This window comes from Melitaea cinxia, chromosome 26 (assembly GCF_905220565.1).
Source record: "Melitaea cinxia chromosome 26, ilMelCinx1.1, whole genome shotgun sequence".
Taxonomy (NCBI): Eukaryota; Metazoa; Arthropoda; class Insecta; order Lepidoptera; family Nymphalidae; genus Melitaea; species Melitaea cinxia.
The window spans coordinates 4268812-4293152 of NC_059419.1; the positions used below are offsets into that span (position 1 = coordinate 4268812).

At 32.8% G+C, this 24341-nt stretch overlaps 1 protein-coding gene across 1 annotated transcript in view; it reads right to left on the reverse strand.

The window, feature by feature from the left end:
- The window catches only part of LOC123666425, a 53510-nt gene extending 29981 nt beyond the window's left edge, over positions 1-23529 (reverse strand). Inside the window, exons 1-2 of the mRNA XM_045600517.1 lie at positions 23282-23529; positions 8397-8564 (exon numbers count right to left, since the gene is read on the reverse strand). Of these exons, the coding sequence (XP_045456473.1) occupies positions 8397-8564; positions 23282-23529 (416 nt within the window). The remainder of the gene's footprint in view (positions 1-8396; positions 8565-23281) is intronic.
- Positions 23530-24341: the final 812 nt, after the last annotated feature.

A 24341-nucleotide genomic window follows, 5' to 3' on the forward strand; every position in this document is an offset into this window, starting at 1 on the left:
TTTGTGGATCTCCCTACCGTGTTTCAGAGAGCACGTTAAGCCATCGGTCCCAGTTTTTATCATAAATACCTGATAGCGATTGTTACTCATAGTAGGGAACATATCCGCCAACCCGCAGTGCAGCAGCGTGGTGAATTAAGCTTAAATCCTTCTCCTACACGGAGAAAGAGGGCTATGCCCAACACTGAGAAGTTGTAAGCTGAATACAGTAACTTTAATCGTCAATCTGGTAAAAGTAGGGTGAATTGTATATTGTTAATTGATAACAATGTGGGCGTTATTTGGGTTGTCTGGAAGAAATGGCTAAATAGCCATAAGTCCGCCCATTGTACTTCACAAAAACAAAAAAAAAAAAAAAAAAAATATAGTAAACTAATTATATTAAAAATTTGTATGTAGTTACTTTAATTAGCTTCTTAACGTAGTTTGATCCAGGGATTATGGATTTAATTACTGCCCTCACTTTAGGTGTTGTAATATATGCATTTATTTATATCTGTATATTTGTAATAAAAAAATATCTGTTACCTATAACACAGACATTAGGTAACCCATCTTAGGAATAGACCCTGATGTTATTAGATATGGAATCAATAATAACAGAAGCTTTTTTATCACTGAGTTTTCACAAAATTGCAAATTATTTAGGCAAAATCAGATAGGATACTTACTTTAATACATATGTGAGATAAATAGAAAAACAAATCAATTACTATAATTTTATATTAATGAATGAAAGATACAAAGCATAAATGATATTTATTGTTTTCAAACAAAGCATGTTTTATCTATCACTTACAAATATAAAACTTTACAAATATAATACTGTACTGTGTGGCTACGGTACTAAAGAATTTAGCCACCCCCTCTCTTCCCGTGGGTGTCGTAAGAGGCGACTAAGGGATAACACAGTTCCACTACCACATTGGAACTTAAAAAGCCGACCGGTGGCGGGATAACCATCCAACTGCTAGCTTTGAAATACACAGGCCGAAGACGGGCAGCAGCGTCTTCGGTGCGACAAAGCCAGCACTGCGGTCACCAACCCGCCTGCCCAGCGTGGTGACTATGGGCAAAACACACGAGTTCACGTTATTTTTGGCGTAAACTTGTGGAGGCCTATATCCAGCAGTGGATTGTATAGGCTGTAATGATGTGAATACTATAAAATAATACAGTACAATATCAAAAGCGCATTAACTTAAACACAACAACAGCTTTGGTGTAGCGGTGCGAGTAGTCCCCTAAAACACCGACGGTTTTCGGGTTCGATTCCCATTCGGGATAGATATTTGTGGATCTCCCTACCGTGTTTCAGAGAGCACGTTAAGCCATCGGTCCCAGTTTTTATCATAAATACCTGATAGCGATTGTTACTCATAGTAGGGAACATATCCGCCAACCCGCAGTGCAGCAGCGTGGTGAATTAAGCTTAAATCCTTCTCCTACACGGAGAAAGAGGGCTATGCCCAACACTGAGAAGTTGTAAGCTGAATACAGTAACTTTAATCGTCAATCTGGTAAAAGTAGGGTGAATTGTATATTGTTAATTGATAACAATGTGGGCGTTATTTGGGTTGTCTGGAAGAAATGGCTAAATAGCCATAAGTCCGCCCATTGTACTTCACAGTCTGTAAATATATTTTTTATTATTATTATTTATTTATGTGCTTATTGTTTGAAATGTAGTTGTGGTGTACAATAAAGTATAAATAAATAAATAAATAATAAACATTAACATAACAACATGTAAATGTAACAGAATATAATAAAATATACAAAATATTCCCAGATTTTACTTATTTAATGTCAACAAATTGCTTACCGTTTATAGAATTTACAAGGAATTATAATAATTTACGGTACGGATATGGTATTCTCTAATATTGTTTCGGAATTACTTGTTGAATTCCGCGCTTGACTAGATCGAAATAGCGTTGTTGATTAATTATATATTAAAGCCTAAAATAATATAAACCGGGGCCGCGTCGCTTGCGTGGGTTTGGAATGTACGACACTTTAAGTCTACAAAGGTTTAACAGAATAGCGGAATATGGTGTAAGCTGTTAAATAATATATATTCGTCGTTTGTGTCTGTTTACAAGGTATGTTTGTAAACTTTTGCTCTTAAAAAAAGTGAAAAGTTAAAAGTATCTAATAATAAAAATGTCTCATTATAATATTTAAAAATTATTAATTATTTTTAATTATTCATTAACTTATTCATTTTTGTTTAGGTGTTTCAGCATTTTGCAAAAATAGTAATTAAATTTAGGTTTTTGGTGATAACATACAAATAGTATATTAAACTATCATGGATATCTATTTATAATAATGGGACAGATGAATTTATTAATAAGACTCGCAAACTGTTAATTCGCCAGCATTTTTATACGATATACATATGACGTATACTCGTAACGAGCGCTTTAAACAACAATTGCCATTAGAATTATTACTGACCGGTCAGCTCTGATTTCTGTACATTTTTTATTAATAAACTGTGTAAAATATTCAATTATTTAGATTTGTTCTCATTGTCTTTGTAGATATTATTTTTACGCTTCAGCCTGTAACATCCCACTGGGCATAGGCCTCTTTCCCCATGTAAAAAAAGGATCAGAGCTTAATCCACCACGCTGCTCCAATGCGGGTTGGCGGATATATTCCCTACTATGAGTAACGATCGTTATCAGGTGTACATGATAACAACCGGGACCGACGGCTTAACGTGCTCTCCGAGGCACGGTGGGGAGACTCACAAGGACTGCACAAACACCCAGACCACGGCAAAACCTGTATGGCCAATACAAATGTTTGTCATATGAGGGGATCGAACCCGTAACCGCCAGCGCAACAGGTACAATCCATGGCTGTAGCCGTTGTACGCGGCGTCGTATGCGGCGTATGCGGCGCGCATATATTTAACTCAGTTTAATTAATTGTAAAGATTTTTTTTTTAAATTAAATAATGTCTAAATTAGACGGCAATTTATTTTACACGAATGATAAATCGCTAGGAATTTCTTTTTATCGAAAATTTCACATTTATTACGAGTCAACGTCAAATGAAGATAAATTATGACGTATTTGCTGTAGATGACAATGTGCTATACCTTTAGGGTGTGTATGCATTGGTGGAGAATCTCACAAAAAGTGTATTTAGAATAAAGGTTTTGAAGAAGCTATTATAGAAGAGTCTAATTGTTGATGTAATTAATTACTACCTCTTATTACATGTTCATAAAAGAAAAATTTACGAATAATTAAAGAAATATTGTCATGTCCGAATTAAGGCATTAAAAAAAGCCCTCATTACGGCAGTTCTAAAGTACCATATTTTTAACCGACTTCCAAAAAGGAGGGGGTTCTCAATTCGACTGTATATATATATATTTTTTTTTTATGCATGTTACATCAGAACTTTTGACCGGGTAGACCGATTGCGACAAATTTTTTTTAGTCGAAAGGTGGTATGTGTCAATTGGTCCCATTTAAATTTATTGGAGATCTAACAACTACTTTTTGAGTTATATCTAATAATGCGTTTTTACTTGACGCTCTTTTTTTGTTGGAAAGGGGATGTTCCTAGTTTGGTACCATGATAAGGAAATCAGGCTCTGATGATGGGATACCAGAGAAATCGAGGGAACTCTCGAAAATCCGCAATAACTTTTTACTGGGTGTACCGATTTTGATAATTTTTAATTTAACCGAAAGCTGATGTTTATAATGTGGTCGCATATAAATTATATTGAGATCTTATAACTACTTTTTGAGTAATCTTTTATAACGCGTAGTTACTTGCCTACTTTTTCGTCGATCTACGTTGTATTACTCGTCGATGTAATTGAAGTCAGTTTTTTTTCGTTTGCGAGCAAACACAATTATTATAGAATATATGTACGTATAAGCTAGCTACTAAGTCGGCTAGAGTTAGCTAGATAGGCTTGAGAATGGGCGTCGTAAGTGTCCCTGAGCTCGGTGTGGTAATGAGCCAATGGAATCAGTATTGATGATATAATGTAATATTGTACACACTTTTTTGTCCTTAACTTCCCTCTATTTTCTTGAACATCTTTCACCGCAAACGTGAATGAGTAAGAAAATTAATTAATGCTGTTACTCTATCTATACAAAACAATTATATATTGTACAGTAAAATAAATACGAAGGAAACAATAGAGAAGAAATACAAAAAAATAAAATAAGTATAAAAGGTGGTCTTATATTTAAAAGACCAATCGCAACTGGGTAAAGGACATGTAAAGAAGCATTAGTGCAACAATGATAATAATTAATATATATATTTATACTTCATTTTCATAAATATTATTGCTTACAACTGAGGAGCGAAAACAAGAATTGTAACTAACATAAATAGATGGACAAAGACGTTATCGCTATAGTAGCGATCTCTTTCAAACAACCTTTGGGAATAGGACACGTCTTAGTAAAAGCGGTTAGGAAGTGTTCTAAGAATTGTGATGAGAATTTTACGTGATAGGAATATTAGGCTTATTGAGCAATAAACATATTTATAATACATAAAAGTTACAGTATGAATTTATAAAAATATAAGTACAATACATTATACAGAGATTGAGTGATTTGATGACAAATTGCCTTAAGATACATTTTTTCAATTCGAGTGAGAGTTCCCTTTGTCTTATAGAACGGGAATAGGGTTCAAAAATAAAAGTAGTGATAGTAGTAGTAATCGTAATAGTGGTGGTAGGAGTATAGTAGAGAAATTAGAGGAGAGGAAGATAGCATAAGTAGGACTTTTAAAAATAAAATTTCACTCAGATCTAAGAGAATGTTTATGAGCATTACATATAAAAGAAAATTTGTTTGACGTCAAACTTTGAAAGTTGCATGATACAGTATAAAATTCGTATCTGAAATTTCCCAAGAGAGAACTATCAAATCCTGAGTACGCAGATTAACTATAACTTACACTAACAGTTCATATTGTAATGAGGGGGAGCGAACGGTACCATATGATGTTAAAAGACTACCATCGCTCATGGACATCTTCAACATTAGTGGAGATGCGGGTGCGTTTCCATCCTTAAGTTAGGAGAAAGGTTATTCCACAGTTTGGCCGTCTTCAATAATTGGGGTACAATAATATTGCTACAGTGTCAAGGCAACATGCTCATGCGCTAATTGTTATGTGTATGCTTATAAAAGAAATTGACATGTGTGTGGGCACATCTCAATTTCTTTTATAAGCCATATATAGATATAATTGTGACGGTCTGTGCGTTAGTGTCTATATTGTGTGTCTCTGGACCCCGAGCTTTGATTTACAACCAACTGGGGTCGTTGAGTATGAATCGATTATTCTTTTTTTTTATAAGACTTGGTCAACACAAAAGCTATTTTCAGAATCTTAATTTATTTGTATATTGTATATATTACATGAACATTTAATAATCATTATGATTTCATATTTTTCTTTTATTATTCCTCACTTTAATTTTAAAATTGTCATTGGTATTATGGAAGAGTTAATTTTGTGCATATTTTGTAAAGCACATTCACGGTTTAGGAGTTAAACAATATACTTATTTACAGTTTAGCACTCAAACAATAAATATTCGTTATTCAAAATTATATTTGTTAAAAACCAAATTACATTTTTCTCGCTAGACCTTGTCAAAATTCTCGATCATGCGCTGAGCTCTTTCTAGAGCGTTCTTTTAGAAATGCCAAATTAATTCCAATTTAAAAATTGCGAGAGAAATAACTAATATCAAATACGCCGTATACTACGGGTATCGTGCGGATATGCTTGTTTATTAAATATATATAAAATAATATTTTATAAATTAAATAATAAAAGTTAATATATGTGTAATACAAATATAGCCAATTTTAACGTGAATATATCGATTTTTCAATCAATCAATCAATTTTCGTTTATTCAAACCTTGTCTCTGATAATAATGGATACGAAAAAAGAATGATTCATTCATTCGTTCCATAGCTTAATTGGCTAGAGCGCCGACACGGTCAGTCGGAGACGCGGGTTCGAATCCCGCTGGAGCGGTCAATTTTTGATATGATATTCAAAAATGTTTAGAATCCCTAATGTGTGGGTAACACAAAAATAAAATTGTACATATTAAGAATGATTCAATTTGATGCCCTTGTTCGGAAGTTATAGCGCATAAATACATTATGTCGATTGATTTTTGAATTTAATCTGTAGATTTCTTTTAAATTTTATACTTATTATTTAGTTTATTTTATAGTTATACTTATATTTCATAAAAATAAAATGATATGGAGGGTAGTAGTAGGGTTTATGTGTCTAAATGTACCTATTCAAAACATCACGCAATATTCAAATTACGAGTTACTTTTTTAAATTTACCCGATAGCATCATTATTTTTAAACGAAACCTACAACATTTTATGTTTTAGATCATCATAATATGAACACAATTAATAATTTTCGATTCACGTCATAAAACTACGTAGGACATTACAAGTTCTATGGTCTAGTGTTGTGTTTGCGATCAAAATTCTTTATATTTGACATATTCATTTGACATTTACCGCGACTAATCCGCAATATCCGTGGTAGCAGAATGACCTATGATAGATGAACACGCAGAAATGTCACCACAATTTTTAAGCTTTGTATTGATGCAAGGAAGTAAAATTAGATGCATTGTAATAACTACACGCGCTATCCGGTCCACTAGATTGGCAACCAACATAAGATTGTCGGTTGAGGCTACATAAGGATTGCGGAAAAGAGGAATGTTTGACGTGAGCTTGGTGAGGCCTTTGCCCAGCAGTGGACTACGATAGGAATGAAGTGAAGCATACCTAGCTTCGAATAGCTCATTTACCTAAATTAACGACTTAGCTGGCATTAAAATGCTGGTATGCTAGCATTTAGCAGAGCTTTACCATTTGACAACTAGCTCGTATTAAAAATGGTTCCGCAATTTTTGTTAGCAGAACTTTAGCATTTGATAGCATCAATGTTAGCTAACTATTTTAAGCCGGGTCATATTATCTCTTATGTAGCAGATAGCTGATCTGACGTTAACAATCACGATAATCTCCTAAAAATATAAAATGTTAACTAAACTCCCAAGAATTCAAACTAAGCTTGTTTCATCCCATACTAATAACGCCTATAGCCTTTTAAAATCAGTGTTTTACTTATTCAGAATCCGAAAGAATCAAGAAAGAAAATTGTATCTGTTAGATAGCAATATGTGTCAAATAACTATCTAAAATTTGTCCTATCAACTATACTGTCCTATATTGGCCCTAAGAAATAATCAATGTATTATTAAAATATATAAATCCATATTCATATTGCTGTTTTGAGTACGTTTTGGCAGATGCCATTTGCAATGTGTACTATACTGTGGCTTAGTCTATTGATCTGTGCCGGCTTTGTGGCATTCCACTTTATTGGACAATGGCAAATCTATTTCGGTGTTCAGCGTTATATTATACATTTCTACTTGAATCTCTACCATTTCATTTTATTATTCGGATTTGCCTACTTTTTACAGTGTCCTTAAGTTACTAAGAATTTATTTTTGTTTTTAAAATTAATTTTGAGAGAAGAGAAATTTTTAAAACTTATAAACCAAATCCTTATACGACTATATACGACTTAATCCCAAAAACCTGTACAGTTTCTTTATTATATGTATATTTATAACTATATAAGTATCTAGTAAATGGGATCGATGTTCAATCGAGCAAAACTATCTGTTAAGACCACACGTGTGCGATCATGCGTGATAATTACTGCGCAGTCGTTTTACAGTCGTTTTGTTACATTACTTATTTCAGTTGCATTAACAGAAATAGACAAAAAAAAAACATTTCCTTACTTTTATGACCGGTGATGTTTGAATGGTAAAACTTATTTCGTAATTTTCGATTACCTACATTTTCATAAGATATTTATATAAATAGGAAGGTTGGCGAGGTTAAGCTAATTTAGAAATCATTACATTTTTTTAAAATAACTTTTTTTTTGTATTAAGCTTTGACATTAATACCCATACGGTTGTCTGCTTCTAAAATAACTTAATGTCTGTGTTTTTGGGCATAAGTAGGCTGATATAGATATTTCCACTAAAGTTAAGTAATGTATCGAATTAATATTCGAACGTTTAGTGGAAATGCGCCTCATACAAGGTAATTGTTCAGAGGCAAGGAGCAAACTATTTAGTATGTCATCTATTTAATATGTCATTTAATCAGCTGAGTTCCATGCTGCGAATAGTTACGCAACTCGTGAATTCCTATCTTGGGATTATTTTTAATTAAGCTGCTTATCATTAGGTGGGTTTTAAGCTTATTTACCATCCGTATTCTATTCGTATTAAGAAAAAATTCACACTTACCGCCACATAGCTTTAAGCTGGTCACAAGTCGGTTCGTCCTGTTTGATTTCACGATCACGGACTCTCCCTGGTCGAGGCGACAGTATCGGTTCCTGATCTATGCGCTCCGCCAGTGCGCACGCGCATATACATGCCACGAGGCTCCACGACTGCCACATTGACAACATCCTGGAACAAGCGCAAGTGTTTTGGTTACAAGTCATACTTTATTTTCTCTTATTACTGTAAATTTTCGAAACTTGTTTAGCGTACCTGAAATGGTTTTAGAAATTTATGTAAATAAATTGCATACACCTTAAGTAGACTTAACTAAAGTCTAAATCTTAGTAACTAGTACATTTTCATTTATAAGGTTAAAAATTAAAAATAATACATAATCTTAATATTAAAATGTCAAGTTTTTTTATCTGTCCGCATAGAGCGAGCTAAATAATAACATAACGTTGCGCGTTGCTTGGACAACGCAGTGACAATATCTCACTAATCAAAGCTGCACGTTTACAAATTGGTGCTATATTCACCTAATGTACATAAATGTCTAATAGTACCGCAATTTAGCGTTCATTTATCTTCATATTTATCTGATAGCAATCGTTATTCAGAGCAGGAGCAGAGGAGAAGCTTTAATTTAGCTCAAATCCTTGTCCTATATGGAGAAAGAGGGCTATGCCCAGCAGTAGGATAGTTATCATATCGATATGTCGATTTTCACATATTTTGATATGTAATTAATTAATAGCTTGATTAATTATTGTATTACTGAGCGACCTAGCTCCGTTCAGGTCGTAATAGGACATCAAAGGTGACCTAGATTTTGCGAGCACCTTAAACTACACAATAATATTTCCAATAAATGAAATTAAAATGACCATCAAAAATTATCATATATTAGCTTCTATTTCGTTTGCTTCGTAGTTTAATAATAATAATAATAATAATATGGCATAATATTAATAGTATGGTATATACGCGTTAGAAAAGTAGTACGATAACTGAGGAGGAATATAAAACTTGGGTAACAATTAACGTGATACGAAGCTGCTTCTGAAGGGGATGAAATGATAAATCGTATATTGATTTTAAAACAGGAGGCCGTGCGTGATAGGATCACGGGATTTATAAGTATTTGACTTTGAGTATCTTTGAAAATGAGCCCGCACGTGCTTCGAAATTATATTTGAAGATAAGAGAGATATGAGTAGAGAAACCTGTAGGTGGTATAAGCACTTTAAATGTTTTAATATATACAAGAAATTTATTTAGAAAAAGTAATAATTTTTTTCAACCAGTTTTATTTCAATTTTTTTTTTTTTAAATTCAGTAAAGGAAATCGAACCAGTGACAATCGGCGTTTAAACGATGCTTATGAACAAAAACGATTTTTTGGTATTGATATGTGTGTATATTTTGTATTAATTAGAATTTCTGGCTCGGAATGAGAACTCACGAATTTTGGATGCGCCAACACGTCGACGCAGCGGTCACAGCATTGGCTGTTCCCTGGCGGTCGCGGGTTCGATCCCCGCTCACGACAGATATATGTATTGGCCATATAGATGTTTGTCGTGCTCTGGGCGTTTTTGCTTGTGAATTGTGTGTGTTTCCGAACTCCCGACACAGGAGAAAATCCTACTGGGGGCCGTTGAGTGTGAAGCGTTAATCTATTTATTTATTTGAAGGTAAACGAAAAATGTGAAACTACCAACATTTCAGGAGAACGAAAAATTGTACATTATGATATAGACACCGTTATACTGATTGTTATTTAAAAAAAAATTGGTGCTATATTTACATAACTTACATGTCTAAAAGTACCGTAATTTAGCGTTCATTATCTTCATATGGATCTGATAGCAGTCGTTACTCAGAGTAGGAGCAGAGGAAAAGCGTTAATTTAGCTCAAATCCTTCTCCTGTATGGAGAAAGAGGGCTATGCCCAGCAGTGGGATAGTTATCATATCAATATGTCGATTTTCACATATTTTGACATGGAATTAATTAATAGATTGATTAATTATTGTATTACTGAGCGACCTAGCTCCGTTCAGGTCGTAATAGGTCATCAAAGGTGACCTAGATTTTGCTAGTACCTTTAACTCCACATTAATATTTTCAATAAATGAAATTAAAATGTTCATCGAAAATTGTTATGATAATTATGTCTTCTATTTTGTGTCGAAAAATTGTACATTATTATATAGACATGTTATACTGATTGTTATTTTACTGTTCATTTAACGAAATCTTATTGGAAGCTGGTAATTTCCAAATAATTGAAACAACGCTTTTTAAAATTTCTTAGACACTAATATTAAAATATTAAAACCTGGTAAAAAGTGGCTTAAGTGGTTCTAATACTATATACCCACCTACTCTCTTTTGTTAATATAAATTACATACACATATTTGCTTATTTTTGTCTAAAACATGATTACGCTTTCGTAGTAGGAAACATTGTGTAGACGTATTTTATGAAAAATCGCGACGGTACTCACTCCAGATTGACACATCCTATAAATCCATTTAGGCCTGTGGTACCATAGGCGTTAAGCCTCTTTATCCCTCAGTGACTTCAATAAAGCTGACATCCCCGTTTAATCGGATAGCTCGTCGAGGCAACTTATTGGATGTGTTGCTAAGTTTGAACATGTCCGCTGTTGTTATAACATGTCTGTCTGACGTAACGGAAACGATATTATGTCGTTCTGTTCTTCTGTAACGTTTTATACTCATAGTAAATGATCACATTTTATTTGCATTTTGTGTCTTTAATAATTGAAAAAAAAATGCACTACATGTGTATATTTTAATTTTATCAAATAAATATTTAATAAATTATTAATTTATTTTATTAGACGCAGATATGAAAGCTAGGTTAAGATGAGGTGAGGTATTTAAAGATACATTACATTTCGACTTTCAAGCTATTTAAGTTTCATAGTAATTATGAGTATACCCTTTTCAACTTCTGAACTGTCAAACGAATTACGGTATAAAGTTATATTAACCGGAGATTAATTAAAATATCTCTGTTCTAATTAAAATAAACAAAATGTACTAATAAATTAATTTTTAATGTAAAAAATACCTATCTAGTCTACTAGTTCATAGGATGGACTCAAATCGTACTCAATTACGATTGAATTAATTCTGTAGGTTTGTTGTGATGCGCGGCTGAGAAGACGCAGAGAGACTGAGAAAAAGAAAGACATTTTTTTGGCTTCAGTGTCAATGTCTTTACGTTTTGACTATGTTGACCCTTTTTGATAATTTTTTCAATCGAAAGGTTATGCGTGTCGCGTGGTCCCATTTCAATTTAATTGAGATCTCATGAGTACTTATTGGGTTATTTCTAAATTCTCTAATGATGCGCATTTACTTGACTATTTGTTCGTTTACCTACGTTGTATTATTAGTTCATGTAGTTGAAGTCGGTTTTTGAATTATGATCCCTATACTTTCATCTAAACCACTTGATTTGCGCGATTTCTAATATAAAATAACAACTGAAAGGTAAAGAGAGTATGTCAAAAACTATTTTCACAATAAAAAAATTATTTTGGTCATAATTACTTTTTATAAAAAGACATAAATGTATGTTATATAATATTTATATTGTAAATAAATTATCGATAAATTAACATTCATTTACTACAATAAAAAATCACAATAATTCGTATTACAAGAAAACTAATAACTTTTAATTAAATTTCATTCTATGAAGGTTTCTAAAAAAAAAAAACAAAGGAACGTTGGAAATGAAGAATTTTATGTTGTTTTCTTTGTTCTTTCATTATTTTGTTTCATAAAAACGAATATGATTTCTTTGATAAAAGTCTCGTTTGAAGATCATCATTCTTATTGAAGGGAGAATAAATACTTGTCTGAACAAGTTTCACAAACGTGTATGCAAAAGTTTATTCTTTTGAAAGTTATAAACATAATTCAGTTTGGTAGCGGGAAAAAAATCGAGTAAAAAATTTTTGTTTTTAATACTAGGCGTTGATTTTTAGTTCACTTTTAACATTAACTTTTTTATATCTTAGAATTAAGAATTTACAACTATCAGGTTTTTAAATTGATTATTTAGATTCAGAAAACAAAGTTTTTTTAAGCAAAACTATATAAATAAACTATGGAACAGAAATATACACTCTCATACTAAGAATAAATGTATTCGGTTTTTTTTTTCAGTTTGCTTGTGACTTAAACTTCTGCGATTTTTTAAGATAAAAGTGGTAAAGCATTGAGCGAGGGAGGTAAAGATTGTATTGAGATAAAATGCCTGTCTATTGGCTTCAAAAAAAGAAAAACATTTTCATAAAGTAAATAAAACGCAATTTCAACGTTTGCGGATATTTGGTAACTGATTTTTTAATGTCACATGAAAACACAACAAGACAAGACGTTTGTTTCACTTTTTCAAAAAAAAAAAAAAAAACAAGAATGAAGACGTCAAAAAATTATTTAAACAATAAATCTGATACGCAATGTCTAAACTGGTTTATCAGCGACTATTGAATTATGGATAACAGCCAAATTTTTTTCAAAATTCAATTTAGTTCTAATTTACAATCCAATAACAACGGTTACTATTATTATTATACTACTAGCTGACCCAGCAAACTTTGTTTTGCCCTATATGTTCTTAGTCCCCTTAATCCCCCCCCCCCTTATAACTTAGTGGTATGAAAAATAGATGTTGGCCGACTCTCATATCTACCCGATATGCACACAATTTTTTTTAAAATCGGTTCAGCTGTTTCGGAGGAGTATTGTAAATAAAATTGTGACACTATAATATTACATATAAGAAGATTATATTAGTACATCGTTTCTGAATATTATACACAAAAAAAATTATGATATATCTAAAAGTGGTAATCTAGAAACAGGACAACAAGGCAATATCAGAAGGTCACTCCCTGTTGCCGGTGGGCGGTTTGTTTGAACAACTGAGTGCTCGAATGGCACACACGTGTGATACGCAATAAAGTGAAAATAGAGCACTATTCGTTGATGTTGACCTATGAAAATGTTTGAGTATTGGTGCTTACTTTGATTTTACAAAATAAACAAATATAAATTGTTTTTTTTTTGGTTGAATAAATCGAAATACGTATATTTTGTTGAAGCAGCGTCTTGCTCAAACTTGAATTAGTGTAACTGGAGAAGTACTTCAATATTCAATTTAGAAGTCAAATAATACTGGTCCTAAGTTGTAATATAAATTGCATTGAGTAGGGTTCATAGCTTCTGGGGATGGGCTGTGTATACAGCGGAGGTTAGATCGACAACACGCTTATGATGTCCTAGTCTTACACGAATCTATAGATTACTATTACCACATAGTATCAGGTGAACCATATACTTGTTTGCTATACTAATGGTATAAAAAAATCCTTTAATTTTGTTCGGAGTTTATAATAATGTTAATCGTCTATCGCTATGAGAGTCGTTCTTTTAAAATTTGTCGATCAATCATTATCAGAATTTCACTTCAATTAGACATCCAATATTTTGAAGTCAATTTGAATTGAAATTAATTATGTTATAAAATATCTACGATTTCCCACAAAAAAGACTTATAACTGAGAGAACTTGAAGAAAAAAATAGACAAAATAATGCCATGCGTAATATGTTTTGAAATCTTGAAATAATAATAATTTATATAACTAATAAAAACGTTAAATTCTATAGAACTTTTGGACAAACTTAACACAATAAAGGGAAATACAAAATTTCTTTATTTTAACTTAATTCTTCTTTATTTTACTAAGTTTATTTATACTTATAATATTTCGTATTTTGGACTGTTCAGTTTGATTCCTTTGTTCCAGTAACAAAAAAAGTAATACGAAGGTGCGAGTGCATAGCATACGCGTACAAGCCTCGGCATTGCGCCAAAACACGGCTTTTTTCGACCAAAATCCAATGGCGATTCATCCAAAAGGTACAATTTCGATGAATTTTCACTATGTTCTTTTTAGATGTTAATATATTCATAGAATAAAATTCGAAAAAAAAAATGCTGCCTTTGTATCTTATTTGCTCATGTATGTCAATTACAAATGTACGTAAAATTTAAATGTCCTTTTTGTGTTTTAAGCGGACATTTAACTAAAGAATTTGTGATATAAAATCTTAAAATTTATGGTGGGACAAATGTGTAATTACAAAATTAGTGCTGAAAATAATTATACAAGTCCTTAAATACTAATTTTGTAACTGTACGTATTAGATACAATTACTACGTATTATAAAGGTTTGTGAATAATAGACGTATAGCTAAAAAAGCGTAAAGCGTAAATTGTGTTAAAGTATCAAGACGCACATATTTACAGAACAAATTTGGATAATTCTTAGAAAGATTATTTAGGAGGGTAGAATGAAATTTCTTAAAGTTACATTGTTTGATTTGTGTTAATGTTATTTTGACAGGACTTCTTGCCCGCGACTTCGTCCGCGTGGAATTTAAAAAATATGTTGCCAAATTCTTTACCCGAACTTTATACTATACATTTTGTGGCATCATTCATGACAGCCTTTTTCAGTTTAATTATTCATATTTTTATTTAAGTACAAGCTGTGTCCGCGACTTCGACCACGTGGAATTAACAAAAAAGTTATTTTCCAGTTCGCAGAGTTACAAAATAAATAAATTTTGAAAACAAAAGTAGCCCAAGATAATCCTTATTACATGAGCTATCTGCCAGTGAAAGTCCTGTCAAAATCGGTCCAGCCGTTTCAGAGATTAGCTGGAACAAACAGACAGACAGACTGACAAAAATTGTAAAAATGTTGTTTTTGTATATGTACCGTGTAAACAACCGTATCGCATTTGGTAAAAAGCGGTTATTTTAATATTACAAATATACACTCCAATTTTATTTATTTGTATAGATAAAACTACATTGAAATTAAAGTTTGTAACATTATTACCAACAACACATACACATACAACATTATATATAACTTACAAAAAACGGAAATACGAGAACAGTGGTGATGAATAATGCGAAAAACATTTTAAAATATTCCATGTTAAGTTGTAATAATTATACTTTTTATATCAAATTGCTTGTAAACTCCATGCCAATTCTTTTTTTTTTTTACAGTTTTCTTTGTATGTATAACGTTTTTTGCAACGTTTCGTTATAATGTATAATAAAAAATATTAATTAATAATATTATTACGTTGCGTTGAAGGTCTACGACGACATATGATGAATTCGAATCAAGCGTAGACAATTAATATCTCGCTACGGTTCGTAGAACCGTAGCAGTATATTAGAAGGTTCTACAAAACTTACGTTATATTATGCCATCAATGTTTTCTTTACAGATAGGGGGTTCTGTTAAACTTGTATTTTTCTTTCATGTCCTTTTAAAGTGTTCCATTTGTAAAATAATTTTTTAAATCGATCTCAGTACCTTTTTAGTTTAACTGTTACGAACAAACAAAAATTAAATATTGCCTCTCTTAAATATCATTATGGATATCTATATTCTATACAAATAAATAAAATTGGAGTGTCTGTTTGTAATAATAAAATAATCGCTTATTACTAAATGCATATGAATGTATACACGGTACATATACCACAATAACGTTTTTTTACAATTTTTGTCTGTCTGTCTGTTTATTCAGGTTAATCTCTGAAACGGCTAGACCAATTTTGACGGGACTGTCACTGGATAGCTGATGTAATAAGGAGTAACTTAGGCTACTTTTATTTTAGAAATTTATTTTTTTTATAACTCAGCGATCTGAACAATAAGTTTTTTGTTAAATTCCACGCGGACGAAGTCGCGGGCACAGCTAGTAATACAATAAATTGATTTAATACACTTCAAGCAAATAACACGTTAAGGTAATTAAGAACAAACATCATCAATAAATATTATTATTTTAACGTTATCTTTTCAACGAACGCATTCATTTCGAGCTCTTTGAATTGGTTCAAAAACAATGGATTCATATGAAATGTTCAAATGAATCACTTTTGTGAGTTCTTTTGTTTATTTTTTTTACTTTGTGAGCATTTAAAAAAAGTAACAAATATATATATATATATATATATATATATATATGTGTGTGTAAAAAGTCCTTTTTGTATGTGACAAATGTTTTAATATAACTTTTAAATGTTTAAAAATAAAACCTGGCGACCTTTGGCGAAAACAAATTGATTTATTTTTAAAAATAACACTTTTTTTAAATTGGTAATATATGAACGATTTTATTTTTGTGTTACCCACACATTAGGAATTCTAAGCACGGTCAGTCGGAGGCGCCGGTTCGAACCCCGCTGGAGCGGTCAATTTTTGATATGATATTCAAAAGTGTTTGGTAATATATGTTATAAACATTAGTACTAATCTTTTAAACATATATCCCCCTCTCTTCTCGTGGGTGTCGTAAGAGGCGACTAAGGGATAATAAGGTTCCACTACCACCTTGGAACTTAAGAAGCCGACCGATGGTGGGATAACCATCTAACCGCTGGCTTTGAAATACACAAGCCGAAGACGGGCAGCAGCGTCTTAGGTGCGACAAAGCCAGCCCTGCGGTCACCAACCCGCCTGCCCAGCGTGGTGACTATGGGCAAAACACATGAGTTCACGTTATTTTTGGCGTAAACTTGTGGAGGCCTATGTCCAGCAGTGGACTATATGGGCTCTAATGATGATGATGACTTATACTGATAAACATATATTTTTATATTTCTTGACATAAATTGTTACATGAAGTCAGAAATAAATAAGCATGATCAGAAATAAATAGTCGGTATATAATTTAATACAATGAGGTTGTCGCGCCTAACATTCAATTCCATCTGTTGCCAAGATGCAATCTCATTCAATAGCGCTAAAGCCTATCTCGAGCCGGATATAACCGGTGCTAGCTGGAAATTGCCTCAGGAAACCGGAAGGCTTCGGGTGACTTCGATAAGCCTTTGTAAAGATGGATGAAAAATCGTTTGAAACTTTAGCTATTGGGTGAAGCCGAGGAACGATAAAAGGGGAATAATGACCAGGAGTGATTTTTATATACACTTTTCAATCTTTTCTTGTCTAACATTATAAGAAATCCGTGCTTTTTACCAGCGTTTACATCATCGATTAATGTTGCGTCAATATGAATCATTTTTTTTAACTTTTGTGAGCATTCAGTTACGAACTTACAACCTTGATCGTGACAATCAAAAGGGTAAAGGCATCGACCTCAATGTGATCGGAAATTAGAAAATTTAAGAACAATGTGTTATATTTAGACCTAACCAAACAACAGTGGTGTATTTGAAAGGGTAATTTAGGTTCATTGACTCGTCGATTAGAAATCTTTTCATTATAAACAATATTTGAATGTCTTTGTATAGACATTATTATTTTCGTAGTCAATTTTGGTATTATTTCACTTGATTTTCTTATATGGATTCTTTGCCGTCATCTTTCAATGAGTAACTTTTCAGTGGATTAATGAGCTTTTACACAATTTTGGTTCCTTTATTTAACTTCCTATGTGTGTTAAAATCTAAATTTCGGAAGAATCCGTTGCTCTGTACTTAATGTTAGGCTTCGCTTTGTGTATAATTTTTGTGTGACTATATTATGTAATGTGTGTGTCTGTAAGATAAAATTATTTTTTATTATTAATAGTTGTTGTTAGTTTACTAGTTTAACGCATCCTAGAAATAAATATTAAAATTTATGACGCACCTAAAGTAATCGTAGTGGAACTCTTATTTTAACAACTAATAATTAGTATATAATATTAGTTTCGTCTTTTGTTAGGCAATGAATGATTATATCATCATCATCATCATCACTTCAGCCTATGGCAGTCCACTGCTGGACATAGGCCTCCCCAAGTTCGCGCCAGACATCCCGATTTTCTGCAATCCTCATCCAGCCTACACCGGCAATCTTACGTAGATCCCACACTGCGTTTGCCAAGACGCGGTCTCCACTCCAGGACCCGTCTACTCCAATGGCCATCGGTCCTGCGACACAGATGACCAGCCCACTGCCACTTCAACTTGGTAATTCTGATTACACTTTGGGTAAATCAACAATTGTCTGAGGAAAATTATACGTGTCTGAAATTCCGCTGGGAAGGAGCATGTTAGATAAAGCAGCATATTATCTCTTTAAAGAGAATATAAGGTTTAATGTTAAATTACTTAATCACTTTTACTACGTTGACTCTAAAAGTGTAACTTTGACAAACTTGATGACGCGTTAGCGCAGTGGTCACGGTAACTGGTAGATACACTCAAATTTTTGCATAGGCCGTACCTACAAATGTTCGTTAATGCCTGGGTTGTGCCTTTGTGTTGATTATGTTTACATATCATTGAAGCATTGCATAAAAAACGTTTACTTATTTTAATAAAATCAAAATATTTCCAAATTTATGACGACATTATGTTTCGTATATGCAATACAGCCAAAAATTTAAACATTCAAGTTTTAAAACTATAAATCTGCGATCAAATTTGCTTACAACATTTTTTTAACTAAGGTAGGGCACAGCAGGAATTTCTTGCTCAAAATATGGAGCAGCCCGACTGGGGTAGTACCTCGACCTTACAGAAGATCACAGCTAAATAATACTGCTTTCAAGCAGTATTGTGTTCCTGTTGATTAGTAAGGTGACCCAGGAGAGGGGGATTGGGGATTGGGTCGGCAACGCGCTTGCGATGCTTCTGGTGTTGCAGGCGTCTATAAGCTACGGCTCGCTTACCATCAGGTGAGCCGTATACTTGTTTGCCGACCTAGTGACATAAAAAAAAAATTAAATCTATTTCATAATAATGTTCTGTAACATTTGTTTCATTATCTGTAGACGACAAAAATATTTTCAACTCAATGAAATAAACCACTGTATATTTGTTTTTACATTTAAGATATATAATTATATAATCGTAATGAAAGAAGACAATTTGCTTACGTTGCACAAATATAAAGATATATCAGTTTCTTTACTGTTTGACGGCAGTAAATATTGAAGATCATTCCAATTGACAAAAATTAATATCTGTGTTTGAATTCTCGTTTTCGACTTATGATTATTTGTGTATGAGATTTATTTGATATGCGTTTTATGTAGACTAGATAAACCTAATATTTGAGTCTAGCTTGAGAATGGAGCTAAAAATAGGATGCTATAAGTTTTTATCTTTAGAGTACCCGTTACCATGCCAAGTTTTATTTTACTAAGTGACATCTAAGAAAAATGTTAGTCTACGCTTTAAAACAAATATATACATTTATTTTATTTTATATTTAAATTGTGTATGTATTAAATATAAATGCAACACAAACTAACAACTACAACAATTTATTTACACGTTACTCGTAGTAATACAATGATATTACTATAATATACAAATATTATCTAAGTGTCGGCAGTGTCCCGTAGAATCCAAAGTGTAAAACTATGAAAGTTAAAAATTCTTATATATAAAGATCTCTAGGTAGTATGAATGTTTATATACAACATTATACACTCGTAGTGCTTAGACGAGGCTAAACACATAATAATGAAATTGTACGCATAAAAAAAATTAGGATAGTAACAGAAAAATAATGGTGATGGTCAGCTTCGGACCACGCCCTTGCATTAATAGCCAGTCACAGGACTATCAATCTGTAAATTTAAGTAATAAATCACTTGTAGGATAAGCATAATTTTAATGCGCGATATATAATAATCGGTCACCAACTCGCCTGCCCAGCGTGGTGACTATGGGCAATACACATGAGTTCACGCAATTTTTAGCGCGAACTTGTGGAGGCCTATGTCCAGCACTGAACTGCGATAGGCTGATGTGTGTGTGTGTGTGATATATAATTATGAAAAACATGGGCATTTTATAGCCTATGGATGTAAAATATAAGTAAAAAAATATATATTATCTAAGTATTGTGTTGGAAAATGTTAAAAGAATGGCAATGAATGAGGCTAAGAGTAGTGGGGATACTAGTAAGATAAACACCTAAATGGACGAACTTAAAATTAACAAGAAGTCCAAGGAGCACTTGTAAGCCGATATTTTTTAACTGACATTTAGTCGATTCAGAAGTTTGTCTTCAGCGGCTCCATCCCTGGGTACTTGTTTTCTTGTATAAATTGGACTATGTCTACGAGTATATAGCTAGTTCTAATAAAAGCTTTCATTTCTATGTTCATTTACTGTCAATCCATCAAGTCTCTTGTCATCCATCACTAGAATTTAAAAGCAATTATTATACTTTATATTAATAAAGTTTTTTGACATTCGAACAAAAGGCCAGCTCAAGTTTACACGATACTGTTTGAAGCATTTTCATGTTTCCAATTTTTTTCTTAAATTGACTTCATATTTATTTAAAATCTATTATGTACAATACAAGTTAATTAGTAATCAATGTATTAGTTACAAATTTTCATTCAAACGAAAATCTAAAATGAAATTCCGAATATCAGAAAAACTCAGAATAAATTTATTTTAACTTTTCTCAGATTGACGTTAAAAGAGTTAAAAGAACGGTATCGTTCCATTAATTACATTCCTCGTTTGTCTTGCATAAATGTCGGTTTCAGCTGACGTGAACAGTTTTTATATCAGAAATTATTCGGCCAACCTCACCACCTCTCAATGCTACCGACGTTTCAAATGTCCTTCGTAACGCCTACGCCACTAAGTACTTTATTATGAGAATATTTTATAACATTCAACATTTTTATATAAAACTAGTTGATTCACGCGGTGTCGCTCGTAAATATGATGATATAGTTTATGAATTTAATTTGCTACGCTGCTCCAACATGGGTTGATGGATTTTACATATTTCAGTTTTTTTTTCACATACGAGCTTACATACATTATCTCACAGTGTAGGGGAGCAAGAAATTAGTTTAAAAGAAAAATCTAAAACGGTCTGATGGTATAGGTTAAAATATCGTATAAGTCTTTAGTTAGATTCCAAATTAGAATGTCGCCGCGTTGGCGCAACGGTTACAGCCATGGATTGTACCTGTTGCGCTGGCGGTTGCGGGTTCGATCCCCGCACATGACAAACATTTGTGTTGGCTATACAGGTGTTTGCCGTGGTCGGGGTGTTTGTGCAGTCCTTGTGGGTCTCCCCACCGTGCCTCCGGAGTGCACGTTAAGTCGTCGGTTCCGGTTGTTATTATATACACCTGATAGCGATCGTTACTCATAGTAGGGATATATCCGCCAACCCGCATTGGAGCAGCGTGGTGGATTAAGCTCTGATCCTTCTCCTACATGGAGAAAGAGGCCTATGCCCAGCAGTGGGATATTACAGTCTGAAGCGAAATTAGGATGTCGCTATAATTATTCCGAATGAACTTAGAACACACTAGTTATGCGTGTTTAAATTCAGATTGAAATGGAATAGCCCAGTTATAGTTGTAAATTTCATTAAATCGGAAAATGCTGCGTTTACCATTCATAACTTCCTGGAATTGTTATTAACATTATACTTTCGTAAAACATTAGATACCATATTCGTATTATGTTCAGAGAATGATATTCCAAAATTCATTTCCCATTAAGTAGTCTGTTAATTTGCATTTTTTTTTCGTTCCAGCGTTTATATCTTACTCGTGTACAAGATGCGTTCTTTAAGCATTTCAAAGCTTTCTAGCATCGCGTGTAAAACTATTGTTTTTGCAAAGCGTTTAATTTTTGCACCCTCAAACAGACCCTCAGCGCTAGAAGTATGTGCGTATTGCGTAAGAAAAATCTTTAATTTTATTAAACCTTATTTTACATTTCACCCACGTCTCCTCTAAATTAAAACCCGGGCCATTAACAATTCCTTAGTAAATTGAAAGTGTAATTAGTGTTGGAGCGTTAGTACCATCTGGAAACGTCATTAGGCTTATTCGAAGTGTATAGACCTTAGAACAAGTATCGTATATTAATAAGAACATAGTAACGTTTATTGTAACGATTTAAGTTTTAAACGAAAAACTATTAAGTTTGCGTTAACGAAAATGTAAACAATGAAGTATTGTTCTCGAATTTTCTAAATGGATAATGTAAAATTCTATATTTTGAACCCCGTATCACCCTATTTTATAGTGTCTGGATTTAAATATGGGAGTATGAAGTTCGCCAGATCTGCTAATTTTGAGTGAAATTATATTTATTAAATTTAACATCTAAAGGAAAAATTATCACTCAAATATATTCTATTTATAGTGCTTCTTTAAATAGCAAATTTACCCCTTTATGTTGTCTTAAATTATAATTAATTCGGTGTCAGATATCTTGTTGTTAGGAATCTTGATCCACTTATTTATAGTATTTAGGTTTATTTTTGTTTACTTTAAAACTAAATTAATTAATTATATGTATAAATAGTAAAGTTAGATAGATTTGAGAATTTAAGTTTTGTGGCATGACGCCAAAATGATTGCCAACTTTGCCGACGAAAAAGTTTGTAAGGGAATCCTTTTGAAATTAAGACCATTTCTAACAAAATCTATTGTTGAAAATTCTCTATTATCATTATTATAATTTAAATTAGTACATTCATTGATTTAATAAATAGTTATTGAATGAATGAATGAATGAAAACTAGTTAATTGTACTCCAAGAATTAGAAGTAACAAAGATGATACAAACAGTGAAACTATTAGAATACACACGGGGCGGACTTATTGCTAACAGAACGATCTCTTTCCGGCAACCAGCTTGGCAAAGGACTTTCTAACATAGCTGAGCAAAGACAATAAGACACATGTTGGAAAATAACTTCTTCTTCTTAAAGTGCCATCTTTTCACGAAGTTCGGCGCTCATTTTGGCAACTTGTATCCTTGATATCGTAGCCCTGAATAACGAACGGGTGCTTTTCCCAAACCATTGGCGTAGATTTCTTAGCCAAGATGTTCTTCTACGATCCACACTGCGCTTGCCTTGGATCTTGCCCTGGATAATAAGTCGAAGCAGCTGGTACTTAGAGTTTCTCATGATGTGACTGAAGTATCCAAGCTTTCTCTTCTTAACCGCGTACACAACTTCCGCTTTCTTCTTCACACGACTTAGCACAGTTACGTTCTTTATTTTATCTCTCCAGGATATCCTTAACATTCTCCTGTATACCCACATTTCGAAAGCTCATGATGAAGAACAATGATGTGGCCGAAGTAGTGGAAAATAACAAAAGATATTAAATATATATTTTTTTTGATGTCACTTGGTCGGCAAACAAGCGTACGGCTCACCTGATGGCAAGTGATTACCGTAGCTTATAGACACCTGCAACACCACAAGCATCGCAAGCGCGATGCCGACCCAATCCCCAATCCCCCAGGCGCTCTGGTCACCTTACTCACCAACAGGAACACAATACTGCTTGAAAACAGTATTACTTTGATTGTAATCTTCTGTAAGGTCCCCAGTCGGGCTGCTCCATATTTTGAGCAGGAAATTCCTGCTGTGCCCTACCTCAGTTATACCATATTGTTGAATAAATTTAACAAAATTACTTCACACATGTACGTAAAAACAGTATAAAAGTAGTTACTATGTCTACTCTCACGTACTGACAGCACTTTACTCGTATAAAGCTTTAAATACATACGAGACGAATGATAAAATGCGAGGGTATTAAAGTGCAAACTTGTCGGGTTTCCTCAAACTTCACAAAGCCATTATAAACTATCAAGAGATCTAGACAGATCATTGCATTCACGGGCACCAAAAGAATTGAATGGAGCGAGACATCTAAACCTGACGAATGGCTATTGTTCTTAGCTCTTGTGTTTCGAAAAATGAGTTTTTGTTAAGTGTTGTTTACAGTGATAGTCTATTTTTTCCTTTTATATTATGATTTTACTTTTATATTCTGTAATCTGTAAATATTTTTTATGATCAAGTATTCGATACTAGTAATTGTTTTTTTTTTTCATTTAAAACGA